The sequence below is a fragment of the Hyposmocoma kahamanoa genome, unplaced genomic scaffold (assembly GCF_003589595.1).
Source record: "Hyposmocoma kahamanoa isolate Upper Pololo Valley unplaced genomic scaffold, ASM358959v1 232, whole genome shotgun sequence".
Taxonomy (NCBI): Eukaryota; Metazoa; Arthropoda; class Insecta; order Lepidoptera; family Cosmopterigidae; genus Hyposmocoma; species Hyposmocoma kahamanoa.
This window is the reverse complement of record NW_020653750.1, coordinates 4723479-4745003: the sequence shown is the minus strand read 5'-3', so window position 1 is coordinate 4745003 and position 21525 is coordinate 4723479. Positions and strand designations below refer to the sequence as shown.

The 21525-nt window shown below is 35.8% G+C and overlaps 3 protein-coding genes across 4 annotated transcripts; 1 reads left to right on the top strand and 2 right to left on the bottom strand.

Moving 5' to 3' along the window:
* Window positions 1-201: 201 nt before the first annotated feature.
* LOC113228526 (facilitated trehalose transporter Tret1-like) lies at window positions 202-5831 on the bottom strand. 2 transcript variants are annotated; one of them, XM_026461867.1, is made up of 6 exons: window positions 5481-5831; window positions 3760-3843; window positions 3204-3482; window positions 2902-3022; window positions 2088-2219; window positions 202-824 (listed from the first exon to the last, which is right to left on the bottom strand). In XM_026461867.1, exons 1-6 carry the CDS (start codon window positions 5580-5582, stop codon window positions 304-306), a joined length of 1239 nt encoding a protein of 412 aa, XP_026317652.1. In that variant the 5' UTR covers window positions 5583-5831; the 3' UTR covers window positions 202-303. The 2 variants fall into 2 exon arrangements, with proteins under 2 accessions (XP_026317652.1, XP_026317653.1); XM_026461868.1 differs by having other exon boundaries at window positions 5486-5578.
* Window positions 5832-9277: 3446 nt separating this feature from the next.
* Window positions 9278-10798, bottom strand: LOC113228572. Its single transcript, XM_026461923.1, has 2 exons — window positions 10630-10798; window positions 9278-9850 (listed from the first exon to the last, which is right to left on the bottom strand). Exons 1-2 carry the CDS (start codon window positions 10791-10793, stop codon window positions 9508-9510), a joined length of 507 nt encoding a protein of 168 aa, XP_026317708.1. The 5' UTR covers window positions 10794-10798; the 3' UTR covers window positions 9278-9507.
* A 2341-nt stretch (window positions 10799-13139) lies between these two features.
* On the top strand, window positions 13140-14186 carry LOC113228627 (zinc-type alcohol dehydrogenase-like protein SERP1785). Its single transcript, XM_026461981.1, is given in 1 exon segment — window positions 13140-14186. A coding segment is annotated over 1 exon segment (1047 nt).
* Window positions 14187-21525: the final 7339 nt, after the last annotated feature.

Here is a 21525-nt window from a genome sequence, read left to right as displayed (position 1 = left end):
CATAATGTCAAGGACCGTTTGTAGTGTTTCTAATTATACGACCACCAATGTATATGTATATATATATATATATATATATATACTGATTTTACATTACTACTATAAACATGTTCTATTGAAGCCACACCCAACGATACAGGTAAGTACTATCTTTTAACATTCTGTACCGAAAATTGTGTACATAACATAGCCAAATTGGCACTTTGAAACTTATTACTTTCTACTACTATAGTCTACCTTAACCTGTGACAAGCAATAGAACTTATACTCCTTATCTCTTTTAAGAGATTTCCTGTACATTAATTATTCTAAATCTTTCACAGCCTTATCACGTAATGCTTGTTCTTCCTCCTTTTCTTGCACTTTATCTTGTACTTCTTCCAAGGTCTTGCCTTTAGTTTCTGGTACTAAAAAGTAAACGAAGAAAACTCCCAAATAAGCTATACTAGCAAAAGACCAAAATACTGTATGGTGCCCAAAATTATCTTTAATACTTTGATAACATTTTGCGACCGCAAAACTCAATACACACGCAAACATTGTAGCACTACTCGATGCTACAGTTTTTACATTTATTGGGAATAATTCGGCTTGCATCACATAAGGTAAGTTTCCTATTCCTACAGCATATAAAATATTAAAACCAAGAATGCCTATGAGAGGTAAGGCAGAAATTAACGCTAAACTTTCGGCTGATATTTTGTTAAAATCTTGGAGAAAGAAGTATAATCCAACAGCTGTTAAGGAGAGTGCTACTCCGAGACTTGATATTAGCATTAGAATGCGTCGACCGAACCAGCCTGCTAAAAATGTGGCTCCTATACCTGTAAAACCAAATAATAATAGGTCCAATACTGTTTGCGATGTAGCGGATTACATAACAATACGATCTTGTCGATTGCGCCAACTGATTTATACAGCATATCGTATTAGTGAATACATTCAAATTCTCGAAAATTGTTACTAACAACTTTTTTTTTTGCTTGAATATTTATGGAAATTCACAAAACTCAAAATCAATTTCAGTTCTATCGTACAGTTTCAAATAGAGCTGCAACCAATAGACAAATTGATACTATCGGGACTTAAAGGTCGTCTATTGATAGTTCACAACAAGTTGGAATGGAATATTTGTAAATATGGTAAATTCACGGATGACATAAACTCGCGCAACTAGATAACCAACTAAATAAAGTAGAGCACAATGTAGCTTTGCTACAATTCTTCATCAAGTCATTATCATGTAGGCCATCGGCACCATGAGCGGCCAAGGTTGGGACAAATAAAACTACAGTGCTTGCTTCTATTTTCTCAATGTCGTTCGGCAATCATCGTATTTCCGAATGCACACGAATATTAATTTCCATGTCCATTAATTATTAAATTTAGAATCTATAATAATTAGAATTTTGAACAACGTACTTTATAGTTGTTTTGATTTCCGCGTGAACTATATAGAGCTGTAAAACTGTTTCCATATTTTTAACAACATTTACTCTATGTCTATAATAAGCAAGTTAACAAAAATATAAAGTGTGCGTGTTTTGTATAACTAAAAATGAATATTTATCCGGTTTTTAATGAACAAATGCATAATTAACAATTATGAATTGTTCTTTCGTACCTTTTCAGGTGACAGAAATGGAACTAATTTATCTTTTTTATTCTTTTGAAATATTCTTTACTGTTCCGATTGACACAAGCTACAGAAACACGTTTTTGGACTTTTTGTAAATAACCATTGTTGTCTTTCAGGAACGTATCGGCTTCTTGTAAAAAATACAAGTGGACGCTATAAATTATCTGTAGTACCTGTGACTATTGATTTTCTTCCCTTTGTATAACAAATAAAAAATGTAATGGTAACTCTATAATACCTCCAAGTCGACTGAAAGCGTCCGGTCTGTACCAAAGGCAAACTGCGACTGAATGAAACCCGCACCCAAAACACGAAGTTTGCCGAGAGACATTGAGAAAATAGAAGCACTGTATGTATATAGGTCCTGAGGTACTGGTTTTATTATTGTTAAACATCGAACGTCTGTTTAAAATTTCCCTATAAACTATCATCTAAGCTATAAACTTACCAGCTGCCAATTGTACGAACCCGTAGACAATACTAACATGCGGACCAGATATCGAACTGCTCTGTCGGAATATCATCTCCAAGTATGATTGTATAGCAGAACTGCCGGTCATGTATTGAAGGATCTTGAGACCTACAAACAACATAATTAATCAGATTTACCTATTTTGATTCAGTTGTTCTACATTGACGAAGCTCCGACATCGGCGGAGACTATGAATGGATAAAAAAATATTTTATTTTTGAAAAACAACTGCGCAGTCGACCTCTCTGTCATGTGATGGAAAGTGACAATGAGGTCGACGATGGAACATGCACACGTAATGTCTACTCTCGCCTTCAAAAGGCCCAAGTTATAGCGTTCAGGGAATAAACTTGCAGACAGGGCATTCCACTCCAATGCCGTTCGCCATATAAATGTGAAAGCTTCGTGCGAATCCTTGAAGTATTCACAACATGGGGGTCGAACCCCAGCCTACACTAGTACCTACCCCGAAAAGGAATGGAAAGAGAAAGGCAGAATTATTATTTTTTTTCTCTTTTTTTTTATACAAATGTAAGTGCGCATTTGACCTCCATCTCACCTGATGGAAAGTGACAATGAGGTCGACGATGGAACATGCACATCTAACTTTTTTTCTTTTTTTTATACGAATGTAAGTGTGCATTTGACCTTATACGGCATCAACAATTGTCGAGAACACATAAGCCAATAGAAAATCTGCCAAACAGATCCGTGTGAATCACTGTTTATATATTCATATTCCGTGTATCTAAAAAACTAAAGATTTTTTAGGAAGATAAGTTTCAATTACCTGCCACAATGTAAACAGCCTTCCTGTATCTCATGTTCGTAAAAAGTTCTTTCATTGTGGTTTTATTCTCCATACTTTCACGGACATGTGCTCTTATTACATCCAATTCATTGTCTACCCACTAAAATAATGAAATATTTTGGAAATTGAAATGATCTACTTTAAAGTTTTTCCTCTCTTTAAATTGCTCTACCAATTACAGAAGTTGAACAAAATCTTCCGAAAACTTCAGGAACTCTTTTGCCCTGAAATGACCGAATCTATTTATTCCATTTAGAGTAATACTTGAAATATATAGTCACCGTCTCATCCTTCCTGCCCTTTATAACCATGAACTCCTTCCGCGCCGCAGCGACTCTCCCGTCTTTCAAATGATAATACGGTGACTCAGGTATCCAGGTACAAGCCAACACGTAGACTACAGGTATAGTTAGAACTATAGAGTTCAGCACTGTGTAGGAGACGAAAGGTCCAACTCCATACATGATTAGACTTCCTGAATTGTTCATGACCTGGACAAGCATACCCAGAGCCCCTCTGATTTCCTTATCTGCTATTTCTGTTATATAAATCATTGTTACCTGCAATCGTTTAGATTTTGTTGTAATCGAAGTCTGTGTGGCAAAATACTGATAATAGATATGCTACATAAAGTTTGTTACTTAAGATACTTCGAAACTAGGACGTCCGGTAAATTGTGGTGGTTTTCTCCACTGTTGAGAGGGGTTTCGCTTACTTTTTTTTGGAGCGGGTGTTGGAGTGCGTAAATCTTATCTGAAGGTAATAAATAAGACTCAGCGATCCAATTGTGGAAACATTGTCATCCTCCTAGTCCTAACATGATGGAATGTCACTTACCACGGCAGTTATTCCAGTAGTAACTCCCATCAACAATCGGGCTGCGTATATTAGCTCAGGTGTCTTTGTGAAAAGAACTATGACCTGAAAATTGTATCAGATGAATACGAGTAGTTATATAAGACATATATAAAACGACGAATTTGCAATGTCAATAAACAGTTATCGTACTTCTTTTCAATCATTTTATTACTACTTTCACGTATGTTACGTTCAAGATGGTACAGACAAGAGCACATCATTGCTACTTTGGACCTTTTCCAACTCAAATACCGTAAGGCTCAATTTATATTGCGGCGGAACGGAATGGAAACACATTTTTGTAACGATATTGTATATAGCATAATTAACTATAGGGTCTCGCGCTTGCTCTAGAATGCTCACGCATTCCTCGGAAGATTTTCGCTCGTATCTAGTTTGTGCGTTACACAATTGACTATAAAGTCATTATGCTATGTACAATATCGTTACAAAAATTCGCTTCCATTCCGTTCCGCCGCAATATAAATTGAGCATAAAGTGGATTTTAAATCGAAGTGTTAAAATTGACGTGCTCTTCTTGACCCTGTAAAGTTCTTTTAAGGGCTACACATGAACCTTATTAAGGTAAAAATTAAGCGCTTATAGAGATTTTTAGGTTCGTTATTCTAATGGCATGTTTGAATTATTAGTCTATGTAAATTAAATGACCACCTCAATGATTAATTTTCCCTTTATAAGTAAGTAGTGGCTTATGCACTAGTGAGTACACGTAAAAAGATACGTACATATTCACTCTAAATAGTATAATTTAACATTACAATTTTATAATTAAGTAAGAATATGTATATCTGTGAAAGTTGGTATAAAACCAAGAAAGGAAAGAATATAATATCATTTGAGAGTACAAAGGAATTGAATGAAGTGAAACTATTTTTCCGGATTTAAATCGCGTATATTTGTTTTTTTAAACAAACAAGCGTTTCGGTGTGTATACAATTCCCATGGTCACGGCAACCGTTACCAGTAGTTTCATTTCCTATGTGTAACAATCGTGAAAACCTAAGAACTCGAATTGAATCAAGTTCCAAATTTATAGAATACCTATCCACAAGTTACTTACATTTAAATGAAATTGACATAATATACTGTGACCTAAGAAAGCAAATACAGTGACTAAATAAATAAGAATTATATTGTTTATGTACATTAACAGAGTAGATATCTATATAGTTCGAAATTGCTAATATTAACATAAACAACTCCTGTTCTACAAGTTGATTAGTCACACAATTTTTAGACCCAATAGAAAATAAAGCACAGTTGAAACGGGTTATATATGTAGGTGTGGAAAATATGCAGATTTTAGATTTTTTTTTAACAAAATTTCAGAATTTTAATAGTAGGAATAACGTAAAGAAGTTTCAGGTTTAAAAATAATAGCAGTGAGGTACCTTAATTGCCTCTGTGGCCGTACGGTTATCATGCTCTGCCACACAGAGGCCCCGGGTTCGATTCCTGAGCCGTAAGAAATATTTGTATGGCCTACATGTTGTAACTTGTGGTTACCCTAGTGCGGGGCTATGAGTGTGTCCGTTATATCATCCTAAGTTCTGAATGTTTAGACATCGAGTTATATCTTTTTGGAATTTTTACATACTCGTAAGTGTAGGTAGGTATTGCTTTTTCGATTAAGGATTTATATCTAACTTAAGTTGGGTAACGACGTCCAAAGAACGTACCGCACCTATGAGTCCAGGAATAGCGGAACTGAAAATAGTCCGCCGTCGGCCGACGCGCTCACTCAATACCTGACCAAAGTAGCAGCCGGGAATGGACCCCATTGACAGGAGAGACACCGCCCAGGAACTCTGTGCCTGCACGATAATGTAATAATAATAATGTGCCAGGCAACTACACCAATTGCCTTGTATCAAACATGGGAATTCTCTGTATACTATGCGTAGGTACTTACCAGAGCAACGGAATTCACTCTGGGGCACTTCCTAGAACACTCAGACCAGAACCAATTTAAAAAAGTTCATTTCCCAAATTAGTCCTAACGACCGGGAATTCCAGCGCCCACAGTGTAAACCGTTAAGCCACCGAGGTCTACAAAATAAAATATACGTATACAAAACTCTAACAGCTGCCTCCGTGGCCGAACGGTTACCATGCCGGACTGCCACGCAGAGGACCCAAGTTCGATTCCCGGGCCGGGAGAAATATTTGTATGGCCTACATTTATTTCTCTCGTGAGTTTGGGTGTAATTTGTGGTTGTCTATGTGTCCATGGCACACGCCACACATGGTTTCCCTAGTACGGGGATATGTTGAGTGTGTGCGTTATTTATTATTATTTATTTATTACATTATAACAGCATTTTGAGAGCTTTACTTTTCCAAAAAGAAACGTTTAGTACATATATGTATATTGAAAAAATAAAATGTTTTGCTTAATAAATTATAAGTTAGGTACATAAATGAAGTAGGGTATTTATGATATTTAAATTACAAAACTGGTAAGTACGTACATAGGTAAGTAAATGTAGTTTCGTCTATGTTTCGAGCTCAAATTTCGATAAACACAGAAGTATCACGAGATACTCTCCCCTTAATATCAAATAACGTCTAAGCTTTACTTACATCTGTGATATCTAAATTTGCTTCTCCGCTTTTGAACTTTGGAATCGCTGGTGATCCCCATGATAACACTGCTCCCGTGAACACGAATCCCAAGGACGCTGAATTGAATTGTTATTTTATTATGCAAAATTTAAAATCGGAACCAAGGAGGATGTCCAAAAGCAAAACTTAATAGATATCAAGAGTGTCACCATGTTAATAAAAGTACCCGCTTGTCACAAATTTAATGTTCGTTGTAGCTTTTTATATTCAGTGCAATATTTCTTTGGTTTATGCATAATAAAAATGTGGCCTAATTCATTGTCCATGTGTACTGTTGGACGCTTAAGAAATCACCATTTTGATATTTATGCGAATGGAGGAAGTCGAACTTTGCCGATCCCACTGGTATAGGTACGTACGTAATAGGTAATACGTACCTATCTAAAATTAAATCATCAGCCAAAACATTGAATTTTTTACTTGCCACATATTCCAGCTAAATATTGTACTTTTCTATTTGATTGCCCAGTCATATCAGCTGTAAATTCTTAATCTTCAAATTCTTTGACGAACACTTCATTCCTTCCCGTTTCCGCCAACACACTTCATATCGAACTACATCAAATGTACACCAGTAATTCATTTACAATTAACACTGCGTTATCATGAAGTAAGAAACAACGATAGCGTTCCTCATACACATGGCAATTGTACACCGTTTTATCTTTACAATATAATGACCTCGCCACAAAACAGAGACATCGGTAACCAACGGTCTCTGCATTAGGTATCTAAGTAGATATGACTGTCACCGCGCAGTAGATTACCTTCGATGCGACACAATACTTCAGAAACTGAATAATGTTAATTTAATCTGCATTTCAAACGCGAATACCTACATTTGAAATGTACGTAAATACAAATTAAATTGTAGTTGTAAGTAGTACTAAAAATAGTCGTAACATTATCTCGAATTACTATAATTAATATGTACAACTATGTATTTTTCTCAAACTTTTCTTGAAAAATATGTATTTTTCTTGAACGTTCCATCTCTTACATACATTTTTAAACGACTTCAAAAGAAGGAGACGTTCTCCATTCGACTGTATTGTATGTTACGCGATAACTAAAGTGAACCGATTTTGATTTTTTTTTCTTGGAAAGAGTATACCTACCTGGTGCAAACTAACCGATTAAAATAAAACTTTGCAAATAGGTGTAACTCTACGGTCTTGAACTTTTGAGGTCGACTTTTTTAATACTCTGTACTGTACCGAGATTATAGGAATAAGTAAATAAGATTGTCGTGGGTTGTTCACTAAACTGTGTGAATAATAAATTATAATAGTTACAAGCACAACTTAGGTTAGTTTTCCTAATTCGTGCGACCTTGGAATATGAAATTAACGAAATTTTTTAGAAGAAATAAAAATACGGTGATTTGAAGCGTGGCCATGGTAGAGTAGTTGAAATTTGACAAGTCAGATAAAAAGTCGCCATTTAGTCGGTAAACCTGCAAGTTTGTAATGATGTTCTTTACTTATATTTTATTAAAAATCGAATTGCGGATATCACAATACGCATTGTTCACAATTAAAAAACAAAAAACAACAATTCAAGAATATTTTTTTAATCAATGCATTTATTCGTAGTAACATTATAGAACTACCTACAATCTAAAGCAAATGTATGTACAACACTCCTTTGTTCCTCGCATAGCAACAATAAAACCAGAAAGACGAGTCTGCTTTTTAATATAGTTCCAGTTTGCAGAATCTCCTCTATAAGCAACAAGAGCTTATCACAAAATTAAAGAGAAGACTACCATTCCTTTTTCCACACATTTCATCACAAACATTACTAACAACCGTAACTAACAAAGTTACAAACGCGTTAGGTTTCCAAAATGAACATAGATCAATTATTTTGTATCAAAATTACTGTTGGGTAATTTTCTGGAAAAACTTCTGAAAAATTAGAAAAGAAAATATTCATAGGCTCTTATCATGTGCTATGTTTTTAGATATATATATATATCTTTTGAAGTTTTATATAGAGTGAATTATAAAATTGTACGTTAAAGCCAAACAAGTTAAAATGTCCAGTCTTTTTACCAGAAAAAAAAAAGAATCATGGTTATAAAAAAAAATTATAATGGCTCCATCGTTTTCGTTCAGAATGTTTAACTGTTGACTGGTGTCAACTATCAAATGCTGAAAAATATAGGAAAATTAATATTTAATGTAATTTTTAAGTTTTTATTGAATGTCACGATGATTCACTATGCTATTAAATTATTTTTTGGAAAATTACTCCACTAGTTTCTTATAATGATTAATACAAAGATTGAACACTACAAAAGTTTCCTTCAATCTGGCTGGATTCAAACCAGCATCTTCCAACCGTGCTTCGATGCATCTAGTATATAACCAGAAATAGAGACGAAATAAGGGCCATATATTCCTGGTAACACATTAGCGATACAGCTCTTATAAATATCAACTACATTTGCACTGGAATATAGACAGGCCAACTACTGACCTGTGTGTATGTCTCCATATATTCCAAAAAATATTCTGTTTTATTGTAATAAAGATAATATTTCTAACAATGCCATGCTGTTCTATTCGGTAGTGTGGGAAAAACAGCAAAACATCTCATTACAAAACAAACAGAAACACATTTCATCGGTAATTAAATATTAAATATGTAGTTTTGCAATTTTCGTTCATTATAGCAAAGCTCAAGTTAACTGGTCGATTTGAAGTGAAACAATTGACGACACCCGTCAATTGTTTCGAACTCGGGCTAGCCAATCGGAGCGCAGTTGTCACTGTAATGATATGGCAGAATAGTTTTCAAACAAATTAAATAACATTTCGTCTCTATTTCTGGTTATATACTCAATGGTGCTATGCTATGCCAACTAAACCACAGAACGAACCAGTTTCGTTATAGCCTCGTCGTATGAATAAATAAAATATTAATTTTTCAAAAATTGTTCCAAGACTCAACACTAATGAAATAAATTTTAGGTTCCAAGTGCAAATATATGTCTATGAAAATCAAAAAAGACTTGCATAGAATATCATTCTATGACAGTAATTTACATTAAAATGACTTGGAAAAAATGCACAGTCATGTAGGTGCAAAATTTTCTGGCATCATAGACATAATTTTTCTTATCTGTCGAGCTATAGTTGGGTTTTCTGCGTAAATATCTAAAACATTATAAGGTGGTAACACTTTTGCTGTTGCAACGACAATGTTATCTGCTTCCACTGAGACTGGAAGAAGATTCTTTTTGAACCAAGATATTAGTTTATTCTTTCTGGATTTTTCATCGTCTTGCTTTTCACAACTGGAGATTCTTCGTGATGGCACCTGCGTTTCTACTGGAATTTCTATGACATCTACAATAGCATGGCCTGGTATGAGAGTTGTTTGGAATGTATCTTCTTGTGGAACCGACAGGATGATGCTGGAACAATTAAATGTAGATATTATACTACTGAACAGCTCGTTTACATGATTAAGAAGTCTCTCAGTAGAACTCCTAGAAAAAAAAATTGAAGTGTTTAGCCACTTATGCTATTATTATGGTGGCTTTATTAAAAAACTGTACACTACACCATAATTGCGGCTTGCAACTGATCTATTGTAATTACCACTAATTACAACTCACAGGTAAGACAAATAGTATTGTTTTGTTCTCCTTTGGTTGAGGCAAGCGATTACCCTGACAGTGAGTATTATGAGCCCAGCAATGGGCAACTTGGGTAAGAAGGTGGCTTTATTCAGAGACTGTACAGTACATCATCACTGCAACTTGCAACTGATTTATAGTGATTACCACTAATAACAACTCACAGCCAAAAGCAATAGTATTGTTTTGTTCTCCTTTGATTGAGGCAAGCGATTGTCCTGTCAGTTAGTATCATAATGGCTCTCTTTTAGTATAATATGGGATGTGCTTATTTAAGCCACCTGCTCCCACATACACTAATTAAAAAAGGTAATTTGACGAGGTAAGAATATAAATTCTTACTTGTTTAAGAATTTGTATTCTTACCTCGTCAAATCATAGAATCTTCAACACAATAGCTTCTAAATACACTGTGTTAAAGTACAAAGAATATACAGTAGTTAACTATTACATTTGCTATGAGTTTTAATTATGTTTATACAATAAACAAAAGTGTTAGAATATTTTGTTTACTCTCTCACAAGTATCCATATTAAAAAACATTTACGTATTACCTGTACGTTATTGGATCTATAGAATGTACGAATCCATTAAAGCAAATATTCTTGAGTACAAGGACTCTTACGTATTTATTTATCAGCTGGAGCAAATATTCAGGGTCTTCTTCCAACGTTTTGTAGTTCCCTTTTGAGGTCGTCGGGTCTAAGCATTGGGCCATCTTTGGGATTCTAATTATTTAATATTCTTTACTCATTAATATTCCTCATATAAACTAAAATAGTTATTTTGTAAAATAGAAAATAATTTGTGATATTGATTTTTTTTTTAATTTATTGCTGCCATGGAAATTGTATAAATCCAGTGTTGCCAGGTTAAATTTGAAAAAAATCGGAAGATATTGCACAGAAAAAACAGTAGATTCAGGAACAAAAACAGTAGATGCTGAACTTACGGTGTTTGAAACTCTTTTAATAGATTTTGTTCAAATATTGTCACCTAAATATCATTGTTATCTTAGGATGTTGGTATCTCACAACAAAAATTGTATTTGGATACTAATATTATGTTATTTCCCCGCATTTTCTAGACCTATGAACCTGTGATTGGCAAATATGCCGAAATACCAAAAAAAAAAATGTAAGGACGATGTTCTATGATTTGACCACATTGTAAAGTTTTGCAAAAACTCCGACAAATGCTCAATATATGTTCAGAGTTGAGATCACGTTAATGCTAAATGCATGCACGTAAAAGATTTTTAGTAGATACATTTATGGACCAGCTAAAAAACATAATTTCGTAGAGTGCATAAAGTACCTATTTTATTCAATAAGTAGGTACTACAGTTTACAAAATATTTTTATTTCATGTGCTCTACACTTTCATTCTAAAAACATAAAGTACGACGTCGTAAATAGAAAAGACAATGCACAAAATCTAAAAAGCCGACAAGAATAGTTGTGAAAAGTGAAAAAACTGAAAATTTTTTAAAACAGTAAATTTTCGCTAAAAAGCAGTAGAACAGCAGATGTCGTCCAAAAACAGTAGATCTACTGGAAAAACAGAAGACCTGGCAACACTGATTTTTTTATTATTAAAAGTTGTGGCTTGGCTACAAGTCTTTTAAGCCATGTCATGTTTAATTATAGGATTCTCATTAAATATTTTCCCTTGAGGTGTAGAACCACAAAATATATATACATATATATAAAATATATATATATATATATATATGTATATATATATATATATATATATATAGGGAAAATATATATATTATGTTTTCGCTTGTTTCTATTGTATACTATGTATATGTAGAATAGCAAAAGAACTTTGGGTTTTTTAAATAATATTTTAAGCGGCGGGAGTCACTTAGTTCACTTGCTAATGAAAGACGTTGAATTTTGAATACGGCATAGTAGGTACTTTGTACTTTGGACCGTTCTTATCGTAAGCGGCATAGAGTTAGGTTTAAGTCTTACGTGTCAAGCTTGACGTGTTCTTGATCCTGTACCTACTTCTTCTTGTAGGTATGTTTCTTCTATGATCCTTCTTCCAGAAACTTTTCCATAATGTTCTCATATCCTTGCATAAATCCGTATGAGTCGTAAATGGTATAAGTGCAATGAGCTCAACATATCTTAAAATATTATCTAAAAATTTTAAATTTGAAAACTTTTAGCGTCCTTTCCTTTATTTTCATCATAAGGTCCTTTCACTTGAAATTCCCGCCATTTTGTGAAACAAGTATTTTTTTTATTACGACTTTTGATTTAGATCTAGTCTTTCGAGGCAAGTCCTATAATTTAGTTTTCGGGATGCTCAATAATTTTTTTCTGTCGTGTTTTTAATGTAGAATGGCAAAAAGAACTGGGTTGCTTTGTAAGTCTTCGGGAATCATTAATCCTGTTTTCTCTTATATCACTTATTTCATTTGCTTATAAAAGACGCTGAATTTTGAATACGGCTTAGTAGCTATTTTTTCTTGTATGCTTCCATAACATTTGCCTTTTAAATGTTGACTCTTCTTTCAGAAACTGTTCCATAATGTTGTCATATCATTGCTTAGATCCGTATAACAATCGGTAAATGCTACAATTACAACGAGCTCAAAAGTTTATTTATTGACCATTGGCTAAAAAGCCATCAGCTTAAAAAGATAACAATTAATTAAGAAAATCAGGAGCTCAACAGAATCATAATTGAAAATTTTCCATATAAAAACTTTTGCCGTCTTTTCACTTCAAATTCGCGCCTTTTTTTGAAACATTTATTGAATGCCAAAAAAGACGTAATAGTTTGTGGTAGTGACGCCATTGTAGGTCAATGAGTGACGCGCACCATATATAATTGTTTGTCATAATTACAAAGCTAAAGTACTCAGTATGTATGTACATGCATATACGTACCAGTAAGTAAAAAAGCCACTATTATAAAAAAGTAAAAAGTGGCAACATCGAAACTGCCTTGCTTTGGTTTCGAAACAATTACAAAATCAAAGTTGCGTTGCGCGAAATTAGTTGTTAACTTATTACACAAACCGCGAGGTAAGTGATCAATAGCAATGGTTCCTAAGAATTTGCCGCAAATTATGAGAGCTGTTGGATTCTACAAATATTTACCTTTATCAGACGCAAATAGCCTTATCGACCTTGAATTTAATTTACCAAGTCTGCGTGATAACGATGTTTTGGTTGAAGTTAAAGCGACATCTGTTAATCCTATTGACACAAAGCTACGAGCACCAAAAATACTAAAATCAACAATTGAAGGTAAACTACGAATTTTAGGTTTTGACGGTGCCGGTATCATTGTTGATAAAGGATCTAATGGAAAATTATTCAACATCGGTGATGAAGTATTCTTTACTGGTGATTTTTCGAGAGATGGGTCGAACGCCCAATACGTAGCTCTCAGTGAAATCGTTGTTAGAAGAAAACCTAAGAATCTTACGTTTGAGCAAGCAGCGGCAATGCCTTTGACAAGTTTTACAGCTTATGAATCTTTATACGATCGTCTGCTTCTATCTGAAAAAGACAAGGGCAAATCATTGCTGATTATAAACAGTGGCGGAGGAGTGGGTTCCGTTTCATCACAGATGGCGAAGAATTTGGGTTTAAAAGTAATCGGTACAGCGTCTCGTCCTGATAGCATAGCATTTAGTCGTAAATATGGAGTTGACATTGTTCTCGTTCATAAAAAAGATTTAATACCGCAATTGGGCGCACATGGGTACGGAAAAGGAGTAGACTATATTTTAGTGAAATAAGATCCGTTTCCATACTGGAAAACAATAATGGAAGTTATTAAACCCCAAGGCAAAATCTGTTTATTAGCAGATAGCAGTGAGTTAATGGATTTGAAATTATTAAAGGACAAGAGCATAACTTTAGTTTCTGAAATGATGTCACCAAGGATTAAATACGATACAGAAGACAAGTTCAGAGTACACGAAATATTGCAAGACATTTCTAAAATGCTCGCTGATGGCAGAGTAAAACATACACTCACAAAAACGCTATCTCCATTTAATGCAAAAAACTTAAGAGAGGCGCATCAAATTATTGAACAAAAAAGCATGATTGGCAAACTCGTCATTAGTGGATTTTAATAGTTAGTCCGCTTAACACTGTTGACATTTGATAATAAAATTAAATTTCAATAATTGGTGTTAGTTGCATCATTTAATCAAGTATATTATAATAAAGTATATACCTTATTATATAATGTTAATTTTTTTAGTAAATAAATGAAAACTGATACAGACTGTCACAAAACGGTCCATTATTACTTTGTTTGGGTCTGGTATAGTGAAGTTGAATGCCTTACTTTTTAAACTCGTATCTAAAGTAAAGTGTGATTATTCAGGAGATCGCAAAACTTTCTATATATTTTAAATATCTTATCAAGGGTGTAAATTGGGATGCACTACTTTAAGAATAGGTAAAAGCTAGTGTGTACTCGTAAATATGAAGGAAAAGTGATGTGAAATCAGCCTGCAAAATTTGTATAGACAATCCATTTTTTCCATTTCAGTAACTTTGTGCTTTAAGATACGAATTTGAGAAAATAAGTAGTAAGTAGTCAGTGCCTCCTTCCTAATCCTTGAATCTTAAATTTTTTCTTCAAGGATGCTGTGACTCAATTTAATGAACACCTCACTTTGAAGGACGTAGTAAGACGGTCGCACTGGTAATAACATTGTCTTTTTATTTCGTTTCTGAAAAGCGCTACCGAGACTGACCAGAGTCATGGACACTTTTATATTTGTTATTTATTTTGCGTTAATATATTTGTTTCCTTGAAAAATAACTACTTATATTGATTCTTAAAAAAAATTATGCCCAATCGAGTTAGATTTTTACACATAGGAAATGGAACTATGGTCACGGTTGACTGTGACGCGACTTTGTCCCTTTATGTTACATTTTGACATCAAAAGCGAATCTTCAATATTAACCTTCTGTTTAGTGATATTTGCTTTAGTCTAGTTGGCAGCACTGCTTTTTCATTCATGAGTTAGTTCAAAATGCCTGGCTGTATAGTAACTCGTGATCTCATGTTTCATGTTTTTCTCGTGTTTACAATACTAAACAACGTTTACTTATTATTCTTCTTGATTTGTGACCGCAACTTATTGGAATAGTGCCGTTATTAAGTAGTGTTTGTGTTAAGCAAGTCAAGTATATTAGTGTACACAGTGTTTTTGTGGAGAACCACATCAGTTTGTGACCGGCATACCCAGGAATGTGTATGGAATGTCTGCAAGAGTAAAGGGGACGTGGACAAATCGAACATCCTTTTAATTTAAGGGAAGTTCAATGTAAGGTAAGCAGTTCTCTCTCACTTTCTATTTCTCTCGCGAGTGCCAATGACACAAACGCCGCCTTTGGGGCGATAGCTGTACTAACGCTATTCACTCGCTTAGGGTTGTTGCAACAAGGAAAGTTTACATCTGGACGAACATTTTGAACTGCTCTGATTTTACATTTAAAGTAAATAAAACTCATGTATGTAGGGTTCTTAACGTGATACTGTCGGCTTTGTCAGTCGTTCTGTTCCACCCTGTACATTACATTGCTATGCAGTACTTATATTTGCAATTTAAATATACACATTGCTATATAGTACTTACATTTGCAATTTAAATAAGTGACCTTAGAGTCCGTATTTACCTAAATCGCTTAACGTTGGACATTTTTAATAATATCAAAGTCTTATTGTGTACAATCATAGATTTTTTTTGTAGTACCTACACTTTGATCATTAAAGGTTTTGGCCATGGATTTAATGTATCTGCCGAAGTTCAAATTGGACGACAGATCCATTCCGAGTAGCTGGATACAGTCGGCTATCAGTATGGATATATCACGAAAAGTCGGAGTCGGCTCAAAGGGACTCCGTTTTGTGTAGAACAGACACGGCTGCGTTTTGGTAGCGTTAAATTTGACAAGATTGACTACGCCCCAATCGGAGACTGCCTTGAGTGTTAAAACCAAACGACTACCCATGAACTCTCGACAAGACTGGATTTCCTCTCCAATGACCCTTGGATTGGTCAAGTACCTATCTACAACTGTGCTGTCATCAGTATACGCACAGGTACCTGGAATTAACATATCATTGATATGAACAGGAAGAGAGTTGCAGACAATACGGAACCCTGAGGATCTATCGCCATATGTTCGGAAGAGTAGCCTTCTAAGACCACTCGAATCGAACGTTCGCTCAAGAAATTCGAGAAACAATTACAAAGGTCAATAGGAAGCCTATAAGAAGGAAGCTTACTTAGAAGACTGGCGTGCCATGTTACAGGCATCCACAAGAAGGTTCCCTAGTTGATCGTCATCGTCGAAATCGTTGTCTTCAAGGTACGACAGGAGACGGTTGTTATGTACACGTTTCATAGTCTTGCAGAGTATGGTAGTGACTGAGATAGGTCTATAGTTGACATGGTTAGCTCTGCTTCCCTTTTTCGGCACAGGTTGCTAGCTTTATTCATGTCTAGATTCCGCAGAGTTCTAAGTGTCTCTTTTTGGCGTTTGCGCACTGACGCCATAGCGCAGCCAGTCTGAGGCAAGGTAGGTGGTAAGCTCCCTGCGGCATCTAGACGCGAACTCTCTGCAAAGAGTGAGGCAAAAAGATCTTCCTTGTCTTCAGCAGTATGGGCCAGCGTGTCATCCGGCCTCAGCAGACGTGGCACAGATGGGCGACAAAAGTTAGATTCGACCGCTTTGGCCAGGGACCAAAATGATTTGCTACCTGCTGGATAAGAGGCAAGCTTGGCAAGGCAAGCTATGCGACACACGAGGTGGAACTTGGCACTACGTAACACGCGTTTGCACTTCTTAGCGGCCTTATTAAAAGCTTTCTTCAGATTCCGAGTACTCGGAGCTTTGCGTAGTCGAGCATCTACCCAAGCTTGGTACGCGGACTGTTTTTTGCGCTTCAGCACAACTACAGTCAGCGTAAAACCATAGACGAGCTTAGGGATCATTGTGTACATCAGAGTATGGTATGTAATACTCCATACCCAAACGCAAGACCTCGACTACAGCATCAACAAAGCTCGACGAGTCTCCTGAAGTAAACACGCCTGCCAAGGATTTGACTAGAGTTTGCATTATCCACCCATTTGCTGGATCCGGATAAATCGAATATCAATATTTGTTAAATCCGGATATTACGGATAAAACGGATCTTTATTTATTTTTTATACATAAAACAAAACCAAAAGAATCAAACATATTATAATATCTTCTAATCATTATTTAACATGAAATATTTATGCAGAAATATAATAATAAATAATTTAGTCCACATTTTCTGTTGTTTATCAATTAAAAAATAGCATAACAAATAAAAAAACAAAAAAGATCTCGTTACTATAATAACATAAAGGATTTGCTTGTTTACCTAAATACGATAATAACCAACTCCCATAATTGTATTAACAAAATGAACATTTTTGCATTGATGCAAATCATAACACTTAAAAATATTAACATAATATTATTATTCTTATTGTATCATAATTAATAATCCTGATATAATATAATAATACTAAAGAACAATGACATAACCATAGTTAAAAGAATTCGTTAGCGTCTTCAAATGTCGTAATTATAAGTTTCAATAAAATAAATTAATTAGGTTTTTCAAATTATAATAGCGGCCTTTCTAAGTCTGGAAATAAAATCATATTTAAAAGAAACGAATAACTAATTAGTACGTAACCGGAGTGATATCTATAATTATCAGGGTCGTATTCCAGAACTCTACTCAATGCTCAAGTCAGGACTTGAGTATGATTTCAAACACTGGAAATACGACCCTAATGGCAAGGCCTTGAGTATGATTTCTAATGATTCAAATCATACTCAAGTCCAGACTTGAGCATTGAGTAGACCCGTAGGGTCGTATTCCAGAATTGCTCTATTATATATTGTATTAATTAGACATACTAGACATAGACATAGACATACTTTTATTGGCACGAATACAACAACACAAAACCACACTAAAACAGTTTACATACAAATAAGTAGGTATATGACTTATAATTACAAGTAAAACTAAAACAATGATGCACAGTAGACAGTAGTATGGCCTGTGTTGTAGCGTCATGCCAACACGGGACTTATCTCAGCATATGCTGCAGTAGCTTTACCACAGTGCTGATTTTCAGTAAGCCCGTAGAGCTCGACGCCAGAAATTCATTAAAAAGAAAAGAATAAAAAAAAAAATTAGAAATATTAGTGCTTTCTTTTTACTATTACTATCATATAATATGCAAATAAATATATATAAATATAAATAAGATATATTAGCGAAAATGACATAATACTTATATTTAAATGATATGAAATTACAGAGCTTATACCCTATCAGCGAACCTTTTACCTCGAAAATGCTGGAACAACCCGGCCGCCCACGGACAACTCGGCCTGGTATGATGTTAATAGTTGTTTTATTTTGCTTTTAAAAGAAAAGACAGACTTTACTTCCCTCATAGGCGGCGGCAAGTTATTCCAGCACTTCGAGGCCGCGTATCTAAAACTCCCACGAAAAGCAGAAGTGCGGTGCGGAGGGATCTGCAATACCCAACCCGTCGAACGAGCACCATATCTCCCATGGTCACGCCAAGACAACTTTTCTGCCAGGTACTCCGGTTGACCCGTCCTGATAACACCGAATAATAGTAAAGCCAGATGTTGTTCTCGGCGGAGAGACATTTTCAGGCTATTAGATCCTATAATATAAGGCGTGACATAGGGCACGTTTAGGAATGTCAAAACAAAACCTTGCGCACGAGTTCTGCACTCTCTGAACTAAACGCTCGGTTCTAGCTAGCAGACGGGGACCGTATACAACATCTGCATATCCGAGAATGGATGACACCAAAGAGTCGCACAAACTGATGCGCAATTCCTGATTAAGGTACTGACGGATGCGGTACAAAATTTTTAGCCTATAATAACATCTCTGTACCATTTCAGATATATGTTGGTCAAAGAGTAGCCTCTCATCCATCAACACCCCAAGGTTTCGAGGCACAGTCACACGTTCTACCTGGACATTATTTATTACAAGTTCGGGATCATCCGCGGATATTTTCGCAACTTGATGTTTAGAACCGAGAATTATATATTTAGTCTTCTAAACTATGCTTTCCAGACCATTCAGCCAACCGCCCCATGTCCTCATTTATCTTGGATACAGCAGAACATATATCATTAGGTTTAAAGGAGAGGTACAATTGCGTGTCATCGGCGTACAGGTGATAGGAGCAGTGTTTGATTACTTTTATCATGTCCGCCGCGTACAATATATAGAGGACCGGACCCAACACAGACCCCTGCAGTACTCCTCGTACAACACTTGCAGGCCTAGAACTGGCACTTGTACCGTTACCATTGCTCAGATGGACACTCTGGGTGCGGCCGTAGAGGTAACTAGCAAACCAACCTACTGTAGCAGATGAGAAACCTTAGTAAGTCAATTTAGACAGTAAAAGCGGGATACTTAGATACCATAATGGTTACCTTCACCTCTATCTTGGGCGCAAAGAACATTATTCACAATATCCTGCAGAGCTGTCGCCGTGCTCCAAGATTTACGAAAACCGGACTGGTGCACTGGTAATATTTTATTGCGCTCAATGTACTCCGTGAGCTGTGCACAAACAACTCTCTCTCTAGTATCTTCGAGAGGCACGGAAGGACACTGATCGGACGCAGGTCCCTCATATCGGTAATATTTGTCTTCTTGGGCATAGGTCTAACTATAGCCATCTTCCAAGCTGATGGATAAACGCCAGTAATAATAGAATTATTAATTCTCTTAGTAATTGCTGTCAATGATGAGGGTGGGGTGAGCAAAAGCATGTCAACGGATATATCATCATTCCCCACCGCATTGGACCTTAAGGAGTTAATAATTTTGGAATGAAACTCTCTTCAACAGTTCGCAGCTCAAAAGTAGCCCCGCCATATCGATGAGTGTTATAATGTTGTAACAGAGAAGCCGGTACATCTACATTACCAGGCACATTAAGAAAATGAGAGTTTATAATTTCAGGATCACGCAGGTTCAGTCGGAGCTCGCATTCCTCGGCTTTCCCTGTTACTTTGATTGTCCGTTTCAAGTTAGTCCAAAGTGCTCGAGAGCTGGTCGAATAACGATTAATATTGTGTTTAAAATATGCTTTTTTTTTCATTATGTATAGCTACATTTACGCTGTACTTGAGCTCCTTATAATATTTTTTATGCGACTCTAGTCGTGTCATCCTGCACCTATCGTGAGCTTCATTGCGTAGTTTCATCATCTCTCGTACAGTGTATGTTACCCATGGATAATTATGTACCCTTCGGTGCACACGTTTGTATGGTGCAAAATAATCAAACAGCCACAAAACCGCCACCCGAAAAGACTCAACCTTCTGATCAACATCTGACGCTGCTACCATAGACTGCCAATAAATTGATGCAAGAGCCAGGTCAAAGGAATTCCGGTCAATGGATTTCAATGGCCTAAAAGTGATCCACATAGGAGCAGGTTTGGGTTTCCGAACACTAAGTTCACCTGTAACTAACGCATGACTGCTAAGTGTAGGTATATAATTAACTTTGACATTTTGCACCATTGCACTGCTACATATACAGTCTATTAAAGTGCCACTGTGTGATGTGAAATTGGTAGCCATTTTCACAAACTGCTGAAGGGACAAGGCATGCAAGAAATTTGTAATTTTGGACGAATTAAGGTTTTTTAATAACATATCGACATTAAAGTCACCAAGCAATAATATATAATCATAGTTTCCAAAACTAGCGATTGAATCAGTAAGCGCATCAATAAAAATATCGAGATCAAGCCATGGCGGTCGATACGCCGTACCCACAATAAAACGTACACCAACGAATGACAGACTCAACCACATCTGCTCTACCGGCGACGCTACTGGGTGCGCGCAGGCACGGGCACGAAGTCCGTTTCTTAGATAGAAGCCAACACCGCCACCGCGCGCGCGCACGCCCGTCGGCCTCGGCACATGACGTAGTCTATAGTTAGGTACAACCGGCGCACGGCCTTCCTCCCCCTCCCGCAGCCACGTCTCATTAATTGCCATAATGTCAACATTGCACTCAAGCATCGCCGCTACCAATTCATCATGCTTCGTACCTAATGAGCACACATTCAATAAGCCAATGTTCACATTGTTAACCTTTGAAGGACCGATAATAGATAGAAAAATTCAGTAAGTAAGAGTAAACTGTAGGAAGTGCTCCAGCGTTGGTTTTGTGGCTCGTATTGCGGCATAATATTAGGGGTTAAAGTACGAAATTGCCGTTTTATTGCAATAGGTTCTTTGAATTTTCATAGAATCTTCATGGTTTGAGGTTTTCGAATGAAACTTTTTTCAAATGGTTTCTGTGTTTTTTTTTTT